At 43.1% G+C, this 11,867-nt stretch overlaps 1 protein-coding gene across 1 annotated transcript; it reads right to left on the bottom strand.

The window, feature by feature from the left end:
* Positions 1–7,391: 7,391 nt before the first annotated feature.
* On the bottom strand, positions 7,392–11,130 carry cnpy4 (canopy FGF signaling regulator 4). Its single transcript, XM_026152565.1, has 6 exons — positions 10,962–11,130; positions 10,744–10,870; positions 9,212–9,308; positions 8,980–9,102; positions 8,638–8,755; positions 7,392–7,927 (listed from the first exon to the last, which is right to left on the bottom strand). The coding sequence occupies exons 1-6, from the start codon at positions 11,044–11,046 to the stop codon at positions 7,812–7,814; spliced, it is 666 nt and encodes a 221-aa protein (XP_026008350.1). The 5' UTR covers positions 11,047–11,130; the 3' UTR covers positions 7,392–7,811.
* Positions 11,131–11,867: the final 737 nt, after the last annotated feature.

Below are 11,867 nucleotides of genomic sequence, written 5' to 3'. Positions count from 1 at the left end.
TCTGCTGATCCTGTGACTTACAAGCTGTCTGCTTTTAAAATTCTGTCCAAATCACAGCAGAAGCAGCGGTTTGTCTGGGCTGTGTTGCTCCTCAGCGCCATCTCGTGGCTGGACTTGGCAGTAGCTGTCTAAATCGTGTTGTCAGTGCTGGGACAACTCATAGAGTTGATCGTCGCCATCCTCTGATCTCCATTTGAAAAAAAAAAGTTTGCATCAGGCATTTTTCAGTGGTTTAATTTGAACTTGGAAACACTGACCTTTAACTTTTTTCTTTCTTTCCTTCTTCTTTTTTTTAGTTTTTTAAGAAAAGGACTTTTTTCATTGGGATCTTCCTTGAACTGCGCCCAGCTTCCAGGTAACACGTGATACCTACAGGGAGTGCAGAATTATTAGGCAAATGAGTATTTTGTCCACATCATCCTCTTCATGCATGTTGTCTTACTCCAAGCTGTATAGGCTCGAAAGCCTACTACCAATTAAGCATATTAGGTGATGTGCATCTCTGTAATGAGAAGGGGTGTGGTCTAATGACATCAACACCCTATATCAGGTGTGCATAATTATTAGGCAACGTCCTTTCCTTTGGCAAAATGGGTCAAAAGAAGAACTTGACGGGCTCAGAAAAGTCAAAAATAGTGAGATATCTTGCAGAGGGATGCAGCAGTCTCAAAATTGCAAAGCTTCTGAAGCGTGATCATCGAACAATCAAGCGTTTCATTCAAAATAGTCACCAGGGTCGCAAGAAGCGTGTGGAAAAACCAAGGCGCAAAATAACTGCCCATGAACTGAGAAAAGTCAAGCGTGCAGCTGCCAAGATGCCACTTGCCACCAGTTTGGCCATATTTCAGAGCTGCAACATCACTGGAGTGCCCAAAAGCACAAGGTGTGCAATACTCAGAGACATGGCCAAAGTAAGAAAGGCTGAAAGACGACCACCACTGAACAAGACACACAAGCTGAAACGTCAAGACTGGGCCAAGAAATATCTCAAGACTGATTTTTCTAAGGTTTTATGGACTGATGAAATGAGAGTGAGTCTTGATGGGCCAGATGGATGGGCCCGTGGCTGGATTGGTAAAGGGCAGAGAGCTCCAGTCCGACTCAGACGCCAGCAAGGTGGAGGTGGAGTACTGGTTTGGGCTGGTATCATCAAAGATGAGCTTGTGGGGCCTTTTCGGGTTGAGGATGGAGTCAAGCTCAACTCCCAGTCCTACTGCCAGTTTCTGGAAGACACCTTCTTCAAGCAGTGGTACAGGAAGAAGTCTGCATCCTTCAAGAAAAACATGATTTTCATGCAGGACAATGCTCCATCACACGCGTCCAAGTACTCCACAACGTGGCTGGCAAGAAAGGGTATAAAAGAAGAAAAACTAATGACATGGCCTCCTTGTTCACCTGATCTGAACCCCATTGAGAACCTGTGGTCCATCATCAAATGTGAGATTTACAAGGAGGGAAAACAGTACACCTCTCTGAACAGTGTCTGGGAGGCTGTGGTTGCTGTTGCACGCAATGTTGATGGTGAACAGATCAAAACACTGACAGAATCCATGGATGGCAGGATTTTGAGTGTCCTTGCAAAGAAAGGTGGCTATATTGGTCGCTGATTTGTTTTTGTTTTGTTTTTGAATGTCAGAAATGTATATTTGTGAATGTGGAGATGTTATACTGGTTTCACTGGTAAAAATAAATAATTGAAATGGGTATATATTTGTTTTTTGTTAAGTTGCCTAATAATTATGCACAGTAATAGTCACCTGCACACACAGATATCCCCCTAAAATAGCTCAAACTAAAAACAAACTAAAAACGACTTCCAAAAACATTCATCTTTGATATTAATGAGTTTTTTGGGTTCATTGAGAACATGGTTGTTGTTCAATAATAAAATTATTCCTCAAAAATACAACTTTCCTAATAATTCTGCACTCCCTGTATAGAACCCATGCTGGGGGATATGCTCCCTCCTTGTAGGCATTCAAAAGTTGGGTTTTTCAGTACTAACAGTGCTCCTGGGGTTCTGATGGAAAAGGAAAGGTACAAGCTGAATCTGGAAGAGTTTGTTCTGAACTTGGGGCAGGAAACAAGATCTGGAGCTGCTCAGCTGGGAGTCTGTGAAGCATCTGCAAAGAACAGACAAAACCTTTATCAGATTTACCTTCTGCCCTCAGCTTTTATTAGCATTTTGGAATAATGGGATGCAGGAACTGGAAAGCAATATGTTCAAAGGAAGTTGCTTTCATTTGGAGAATTAAGTGGAGGAACTACTGTGGACATTAAAGACTCACCCCTGGTGGTCTATGGTGGGATAGCTGGGGTAAGAATTCACATTGGGGTCAGAGTGGCCACACAGCTGCTCGCGTACAGCTCTGAGAGGAAGAGGATGATGAGGCCTCAATGTTGACTGCTTCAGCCAAGAAGTAAACAGATGTCTGTCGCTCACTGTTCCAATCATCTGATGAGGGATGAGCTGCAGATTTAATCAGCTTTCAACTTTTGGAACAAAAAAATGTTTCCTTGAATGTCTACATGAAGAGAAAATCTGTTTCTATTGCATTGTTTTATTTATAGCTCGGATTTCAAATCAGAATTTAAGGAACAGTTATATCAAGTAATAAAGGTCAAAAGTCGTTCTTTATGGAGGACCCAGCATGCCAAAATTACAAACAAATAAATAAGAAGGAATAAAGGGAATATTCATAAAATGTTATAAACAGGTATTTCAATGCGCTCCTACATTTGTTTATTTTTGTGCTAATACTCCAATGTACATTCACCAGCCACTTTATTAGGTACACCTTGCCATTATTCATCTGGACCTCTTTTACTTTCAGATCTGTTCAGCTTTTTGTTTCATTCAGAGAATGTAACAAAATAGCTGGACACAAAAGCATTTTGTGTTTAAGACTTCTGTTCCAGTCTAACTGTTTACATTGAAAAATGATTTTGTTTTAGCTCAGAGAAGTCATATTTTTCTTGTCTTGATGCTCCAAATGTTTTCAGTTGGTGAAAGGTCTGGACTGGAGGCAGGCCAGTTCAACACCTGCACTCTGCTACTATGAAGCCATGCTGTTGTGATAGACACGGTATGCAATTTATCAATGTCTTGCTGAAATATGCAAAGCCTTCCCTGACAAATGACATCTGGGTGGGAGCACATGTTGCATGGAAAGGTGTATATCTTTTTCAGCATTGATGATGATTTTCCAGATGTGCTAGCTGCCATCTCTATAAGCACAAATGAACCGCACCTTTATACCATCAGAGATTAAGGTTTTTGAGTGCTGATGACAAGCACCTTTTTATTCCAGGCCGTGGTGTTTGTGTTTTCCAAAAATAATTTAAAATCTTGATTCTTCTGACCACAGAACAGTTTTCCATTTTGACTCAGTGCGTTTTAAATGAGCTTTGACCCAGAAAACACAGCACTGTTTCTGGATTGTCTAAGGAGCTTGGAAAGAAAAGCGTCTGGACTTGTTTAAGTTACTTGAAGACGTTTCACCTCTCATCCGAGAAGTTTCTTCAGTTCTAAGAGTCAAATGGTGGAGAGTCCCAGATATAAGCCTAGTGGGAGTTTCCCCCCACAGAGGGACAAAAGGACCCCCTGATGATCCTCTAATCGCCTGAGCCAAGGTGTGGAACTGGGTGTGGGTCCCAATCAGCCAGAGTTTCGGGTGTGTTCATTGTGAAACCTGGCCCCACCTTATCATGCGAATTCCTGAGATCAGATGGCCCAGGATGTGAGTGGGCGTTAAGGCGCCTGGGAAGGGATCTCAAAACTGGATTATAGATGGCAGAGAGTTGGTGTCGTAAACCCCCGCCTCTGTTCAAAGATGGTCGCTCACAGTGGACATAGATGGCTTCTTTCACTCCTCTTTCAAACCATCTGTCCTCTCTGTCCAAAATGTGAACATTGGCATCCTCAAAAGAGTGTCCTTTATCCTTAAGATGCAGATGGACTGCTGAGTCTTGTCCTGTGGAGGTGGTTCTTCTATGTTGTGCCATGCGCTTGTGAAGTGGCTGTTTGGTCTCTCTCTTTGCTGACAGCAAAGAGGCACAGAAAAGAAGATCAGACACCAGCGAGGGAGGATAAGAAGGACAGACGCAACAACATTGTCATCCCCTATGTAGCCGGTGTATCAGGAAGACTCAGAGTTTTCTCCAAGCATGATATCCCAGTGTATTTCAGACCCAGCAACACGCTCAGACAGAAACTGGTTCACCCGAAAGACAAAACGCCAAAACACAAACTTAACAATGTGGCGTATGCTGTACAGTGCAGCGAGGAATGCCCAGACCTCTACATTGGAGAGACCAAACAGCCACTTCACAAGCGCATGGCACAACACAGAAGAGCCACCTCCACAGGACAAGACTCAGCAGTCCATCTGCATCTTAAGGATAAAGGACACTCTTTCGAGGATGCCAATGTTCACATTTTGGACAGAGAGGGCAGATGGTTTGAAAGAGGAGTGAAAGAAGAAGAAAGGTATTGTTGATCTTTGTGTGGTAATCCGTTGTGTTCAGGACCACGGTGCATCTTCCCTTATCAGCTGGTAATATAGTGATGTTGTGGTCTTTGCTCAGGAAAGCAACGGCCTTCTTTTCCTGTATTGTGAGGTTAGACGGCGGGACTTTGGCACTGGAGAGGGTGGCTGAGAGTTTCATCCTGATTTGCTCTGCTTCTGTCTGTGATAATTTATTAATCCGTATGGCGGTTTCTGTAGCTGTGATGAGGTCCACTATGGGCAACTGTTGCGGAGAAATGGCAAAATTGAGTCCTTTGGCTCAGCGGTCTCCAACCTTTTTTGCGCCACGGACCGGTTTATGCCCGACAATATTTTCACGGACCGGCCTTTAAGGTGTCGCGGATAAATGCAACAAAATAAAACTAGTACCGGTACCGAAAAAAAAGAGGATTTATTCATAACACACGTGAAAAGACCCAGGAAAACCGAGTTAACGATAAAAACGATAACAAAATAACGCTGAAAACCCTGAAAACCATACATTTCACACCTGAGCCTCAACTCTCGCGGCCCGGTACCAAACGACTCACGGACCGGTACCGGTCCGAGGCCCGGGGGTTGGGGACAGCTGCTTTGGCTAATACTCTCTTTTCAGGTTCAGTGAGATTCCGGTCTGAAAGGTTCTTCACCCATTTTTCCTGACTGTCCTCAGGTGTGTGTTCTTCTCTGAGTTGTGTAGGTTCAGACCAAGGAGTGTTTTTGAAAGCAAGGTGTGGAATTTCCTGTGTTGTCTTTCTTTTCCTTTAGAGTGTTGGGCCCGCTGAGCCTTGTCCACAAACTTGTAAACCTCTTCTAAAATAGGAGAGGGTAAAACAGTTTCCAGTTCCTGCAGAGACTGGCTAATCTTGTTCTGGAGGGCATCTATAGTGAAATGGACCTGTCTTATCCTTTCACTTAGAAGCTGATTTTGTGCTTTGTAGAATCAGAAGTCCCACTGGGTTTAAATCTGGGACTCTCCACCATTTGACCTTAGAACTGAAGAAGCTTCTCGGATGAGAGGTGAAACGTCTTCAAGCAACTTAAACAAGTCCAGATGCTTTTCTTTCCAAGCTCCTTAGACTACGATGACCTGGATGACTGAGAACCTTCACAGCCATATTTCTGGATTGTGTTCACTTATGGCTTATTCTTTGCATTATAGCGCTTTAACCTGCCTTTGTGGATGACGCTGTCAACTATGTTCACACACAATGATTTCTATAAGCATTTCTGAGTCCATGGCAGAATCATACCTGTTTTTAATGCCATGGTGTCAAATGGACATTTTACTCATCAGTCCAGTTTTTGGAATTTGGGTTATATCGTCAGTTTTTAATGGATCAGCGACACAATAAAAGCTCTTAAGACTTTTATGTTTGTGTAAATTATCATTTCTGTTCACACTGGACAGAAACAGTGTGAACAGTGCCACCAGGTGAGGCGGGAGCAAGTTGATAAAAAGCACAACACTCTCAGCACTATCAAGAGAACCCACTAGGTGGCAGCATTAAGCAGCTACATTCAGGCTTTGTGAGGTTTTGTTGAGCCCTGAAGAGCTGAAGTTGGACAACAGCACAGCTTTGTGTGAACCACAACTGTTCTCACACAGTCAGCAGAAATTGTGGTAGTCTCCATTCTCAGACACCTTGGCAGTGTAGTGATCCTGCAGGTGAGCCAGTGTGCAAGAAAGCAGTTTTTATTAGAATCTTAATGCTGTCCTCATAACATTTCACCACAGAGACCTGGATCTTGTTTCATTTATCTGCAGTTATAACTTCAACCGGATCTCCAAAGTGGGAGTTTGGCCTGTTTGCCTGCCAGCTGTGTGAGGAAGAGAGGGCAGCTTTGATAAGTGTAACACTTAACAGCTATATCTCCTGGGTCTAGGTGCGGTTTCCCCCTCTGGGGACGAGGGAACCTGAACCTGGGGTGTAAAGTATGTTTGGGGAGTATGATTGTGTGTTCAGTGTCCATTTGTGTCTGTCTTCAAGTTGGGTGAGTGCTGACTATTTTTATATGCGTGCATGAGGGTGGAAATGCACATCTGTGTCTATATGTCAGGTCGGGTCTTAGACTCCACCTCTTTGGGAACATCTCAGGCCCTCCAAAATATGGAGGCCTATCTCCCCTCACCACACTCCCTGCTGGTGGCTGATGCCCTCAGGCGTTGTTGGTTCTTGGTGTCCGGGGCTGGGCGCGCAGGTATGTTCTGGCTCACTCCCGGTGGCTGCTTGGGGGGGACTGGCGGCCGTAGCTCAGTCTGGCCTCTTCTATGGGGTGGGGGGGCCCTCGGCTGGGTTCACTCTTCCAGCCCCCTCTGGCTTCTGCTCTGAGGCTGCTGGGTGACCCCTGCTCTGGGGCTCTCCTCAGCTCTTCCCAGGAGGGTGGCACGGATGCCCCTCGCACTCTGGGGCCTTTGGATGTCTGGGTCCTGGATCTTCTCCATGCAGGCTTCATGCCCTGGAGGACAGGGCTATGGCTCCCTACACCCTCTAGCAGATTGTTACATGGAGAAACATTTTAATTAAAGTGCGCTCATCCACACAGGTGTACACACGGGTGTTCCCTGTTCATAGACAAACCACACCTTTCTTGGTTGCTACCTCAAAGAACATTGAGTGCTGTCGGTCCTGAGTGCTGCACAACAACATTCAATGTTATTGCATTAATGTCAACTTTAATGCGATGGTGTTGTGTTCATTATGCCGCTCTTTTTTGCTCGGAACCCCCCCAAACAGGTGAATTTTCAACAGGAGATTTTTCTTCTTTTTAAATAGCCTTTCTCACTGTTTTAAAAAAAAAAAAAACACTTGGCAGTTATTAATCTAGTCAGATCATACAGAAACGAGTTGAAATAAACAAAGATGTGTATTTCATGAGCGATTTTGTACAGAGGCACTGTAAAAGTAGTATTTTATTAAACATGAAAAAAAAACTGTACATACTGCACTTCAAGTCTGCAATTAGGGATACAACAATACTGATATGTACCATGACTGTGGCAAAGGGAGAAGTCACATGATGATCTAACATTCAAATATTAAAGATAAAGGTTTAAAACCTCACAGGGAGCGCTGTAACAGTTCAGAAAGGCCACACATACAAAATAATGGAAGACGTTTAGGGTTAAATCCTATAAAGTGTCATGTTGCACGTGTTCATCGTAAAGCTATATATCTAAGTGTAACTTTTACTGAATATTTGAAACCCTCTCAAACGATTTCAGCTTCTGTCCACCAGTTTGCAGTTAGAAAAACTTGTAACTGAGGTGTAGTGTTGTCTTCTTTGTTCCCCTTGTCTTCTTCAAAGCTCCCCGGCATCATGGATCTTTCCCTCTTCTACCTCCTCCTCCACACTTGTCTCCTCCTCAGCTCCTTCTTTGTCCCCCATGTCTCCTTTCCACACCTCCTTTAGACATTCTGAGGGAAGGAGAGAAAGAAAACACAAAGGGCTGTGTGGTTTCAGTTCACATTTCAGTCACTTTACATGCAAACAAACATTCTCCGATAGCTGTGGTTAAAAATAAATAAAAATAATAAATGCACAGCATCATCCATGCTTACAGTTGGAGGACTTTGTGCAAGCATGTCTGAGTAAATCTCTCCCTCTTTGTAGCCAAATATCTACAAATGGACACAAACACTAACAAATGTCCAAACCGCAGGGCGAGCAGCAGGACTCCCTTACAGAAAAGGGCAGACATGAGTGATAACAGGATTAGCAATAATTCAGTGAGACACAGCATCAAAGATGAGTTTGGGTGCAGGTGGTTTGCAAAGTGGCTTGCAGGTAACCAAATGAAAACAGAATTGGCTCTTTGCATGTACTCACACCACAGTTCCAGTTTATCCTAGAATCTGACGTCCTCTCTTTTGCTCACATACACACTTTAAAAATGTTGTATTGTATAAATTTTGTGATTTGACTTCAGGGCCTGTTTGAATTAACCCTGGGCTCGATTCAATTTACAAAACAGAGGAAATGAGAAGTTCTTATTTTCTCTGTTGCTTTTCCTGGTATATGAATGTAATCATTTTGGCAGGGTGTTTACATTCTCAACAAAGTGCGACTTAAAATATAAATATCATCTGCCAACCAGTAACTTGTTTTGGCACCATGCATCTCCCACCTTGCTCTGATGTCTCGAGGACGTGGTTCTCACAGAGGAAATTCTCCAGCCTCTGGTCCTGATGATGGAAGTACCAGTTCTCGACCACATCCTCAAACTGCTCCAGCATAGTCTCACACTAACACACACCAAGAAATTAATATCAATTAATTTAAGTGTACACTACATTAAACACATTTCCTCTTGGTTTCCATAGCAGCACCTGCATAATGCCCACCACAATATAGTGTAATATGACGAAATGATTACATATAGTGTCATCAAATAACTTATGCACTTTACAAAATGTGGAGCAAAACGTGCATTTAAAACACACACACACACACACACACACACACCTACCTGTTTTTTCATGTCTGTCACCTCCACAGAGGGCTCGTCCCACAGCTCGTACGGCATCCCCAAGTCCACTTGAACCCCTTTGTGTACCAGATTCTTCAGGGTCGTCATGGTCTGACTGGAGCCCTGCAGACACACAAACGAGCTAAATGTCAGTATGACACACAAGCTGAAGCAATAAGGACCACGTGACCAACTTTTTAATGCACAACTATTAAAAAAACTGTTAGATTACCTTAGCATATCTCAGGCTGCCAGGCCTCTCTGCATGAACATTATACTCCAGGATGCGCTCGCATATGTTGTCTACAGCCTCAGTCAGCCGAGTTTCCCTGATTTCAAACACACGGGGTTAACTACTGGTCTCACAGTCAGACACAGGTCACTAGTGATGTGACGTTCTGTATCGAGGCTTCGGAGCGTGTGTCGAGTAATGGAGGGGGCGTTTCCGCGAAGCGCGTATCGAGGCTTGGTTCATTTATGGGAGGAGCTGAAAATGATGACGTCCGAAGCCTCGCTGCCCGGCTATACCACGTGACTGGTTCATGAAGTGGTTCGAACTTTGCCGCGAGATATGACAGCGATATAAACCCCTCAGACTTCATTCAAAATGTGGGTGTTTGATGGAGAGTTGCGGTTAGTGAGAGTTTGGAGACAGTTTGGAGGTTTATGAGAGTGAGGAGAGAAAGTCAGGAGAGAATGGAGCCAGCTAAGAAGAGGAGGATGTCCTCCCCTGTGTGGGAACATTTTGATTTTATTCCTCCCAACAAGGTATGTAAATTTCTACAGAAGATGTATTTTCATGATACTGATGGTGCAATACAATTTATGTTGAGCTGTCTTGACTTTTGTACAAGGTGAAGTGTTTGCTATGTGCCAGGGAGCTGGGATATAACAACAACATCCATGCTTAGGCACTACAGAGCTTTGCATGAGAATAAGAGGAACACCGATTGTGGAGCAAGACCAGGTGAGCCATCAAATGTAATGATAATATAGCATGCAGTAATGTTACTAAATGATATAACAATATTATACAACTGTAATAAGTTACGTGTGTGATATTTATATTTGTGCTTTGTCTTTATTGTCTTTCCTCAGGAGAACAATCTCCAATAGATGAAGACCTGGTCAGCATGGTGATTGAGGACTCCCAGCCATTTAGCATTGTGGAGGACAAAGGATTCAAAAGATTTGTTAAATCATTAAATCCTAGCTATGTTCTCCCCACTAAAAGGTCATAAAAGCAGTGAAAATTTAGTTTTTACAGAATAAAATGTGAACAGGCAGGACTGAGGCTCAAAGCCTCAGTGTGTAGCTGTCCATACCTCAACGTTACAAAAGCACAACCACTGTCCACACCCCAACCACACCTCACCTCACAGTAAATGATCATTTCCATTTCAAGCATTTCCAAATAATCATTTTCCATACTGCCACTATAAATATACACAGTATACTGCATCACTACAATATACATGTGTTACACACTCCTTTTGTTGTTGACATTTACAGGCTGTGTGCAAAATGCCACACTCTTCAAATTCATGCCAGCTATTATTTTTACGTCCAGTAGGTGTCCTGCTAGAGCAAATGAAGCTTCATGAAGCTTCGCGTTGGGGTGAACCAATTGGATGAAAAGCTTCAGTGCTTCATGGGGCTTCATCTGCCCATCACTACAGGTCACAGCCTGCAGTACAGCTCAAACATGCCACAAAGAAATCCCAGCTTCAAATAAGTTGCATGTCCTCATTCAGAGATACCTACGAGGTGTTGTATTTGATCTTTTTCCTTCTTTTGCCGGTGCCCAACACTTCTCCGACCTCCAAGACTTCACGGGAGCGAGCGGTTTTCTCCAGAGCGTCCTGCAGCTCGACTGTCAGAAACTTACACACTGACCGAGATCAGAAGTCACACGTTAACAAGAAGTTTGGTAACTGTGGGCAGGTCCAAGAATAGCTGCTGGTGCTAGTTTCTGCTCCTACCTTCGCATTTATTCGGCAGCCTCTCGTTTTCTTCCGCCGAAATAAAGCCGCAGAGCCAAAACAAAGACACAACGGCAAATTTCATTGCAACGGTTCGCTTTAAAACCTGCGGGAAAAGTCAAACTACCACGAGTTTAAAGGCACAGGAGCCACATCGGCGTATTTGACGGCGAATTTAAACTGCGCGTGCGTAGTACGTCATAACAGACGTAACTAGTCGATGCATGATGCTGCGATGTCAGGGAAGATAGTCTATCCACAAACGTTAAAGAGCTCAGTTTTGAGTTCAGTTCTTTACTAATAAATGTATAAGCTCTTAGAATCAACGTCACTTATTATTCTTTTAATAACTTTAATTTAATGTATTTATTTTTTAACATTAGTGTATTTATTAGCATTTTTTTAAATGGGTCCCACTCCTAAAAACAGAAAAGTGGTGGCTCTGAAGGAAAAACGGGTTCCAAACCACTTCCAGCAACATGTGGCTAATAAAGTGGACAGTAACTGTATATAGAAATGGCAGAAATATTTACAATATAATGCACATAGATATATTAACATGAAATAAAATTGAATGAAACTACTGAAGTTTCAGTATGTTGCCAGGTCGCATGGATGTTATACATCATCAGCAAGTGTATTTCTAAAAATATAGAGTTTAACAAGTGGATACAGTATTTCATATTGTGTACAGTAGTGTACACAATATAAAATCTAGATAGACAATTACACAGATGGTCAGACTAAACAGAAGAATAATTTAAGCACAATCTGTTCTTTGTTTTTTAATATATCAGTAGCTTGTCAGTTTTCACTCTGCTCCTCAATGTGTTCCTTAAAAAGCTGCTGCTGCTGCTGCTGCTGCTGCTGCTGCTGCTGCAGGGTGTTATTATTGTATATGAATGC

The sequence above is a fragment of the Astatotilapia calliptera genome, chromosome 3 (assembly GCF_900246225.1).
Source record: "Astatotilapia calliptera chromosome 3, fAstCal1.2, whole genome shotgun sequence".
NCBI lineage: Eukaryota > Metazoa > Chordata > Actinopteri > Cichliformes > Cichlidae > Astatotilapia > Astatotilapia calliptera.
Note: the sequence above shows the minus strand (reverse complement) of the source record. Positions and strands in the feature narration are given on the sequence as shown.

Bases quoted from the DNA above. Each gene is read 5' to 3' on its own strand.
- cnpy4 (XM_026152565.1), bottom strand. From the start codon at position 11,046: ATGAAATTTGCCGTTGTGTCTTTGTTTTGGCTCTGCGGCTTTATTTCG. The intron at 9,309-10,743 runs GTAGGTATCTCT...GTTTGAAATCAG, and splicing joins AAGATCAAATACAACACCTC to GGAAACTCGGCTGACTGAGG. The intron at 9,103-9,211 runs GTAATCTAACAG...GTGTGTCTGCAG, and splicing joins GCAGCCTGAGATATGCTAAG to GGCTCCAGTCAGACCATGAC.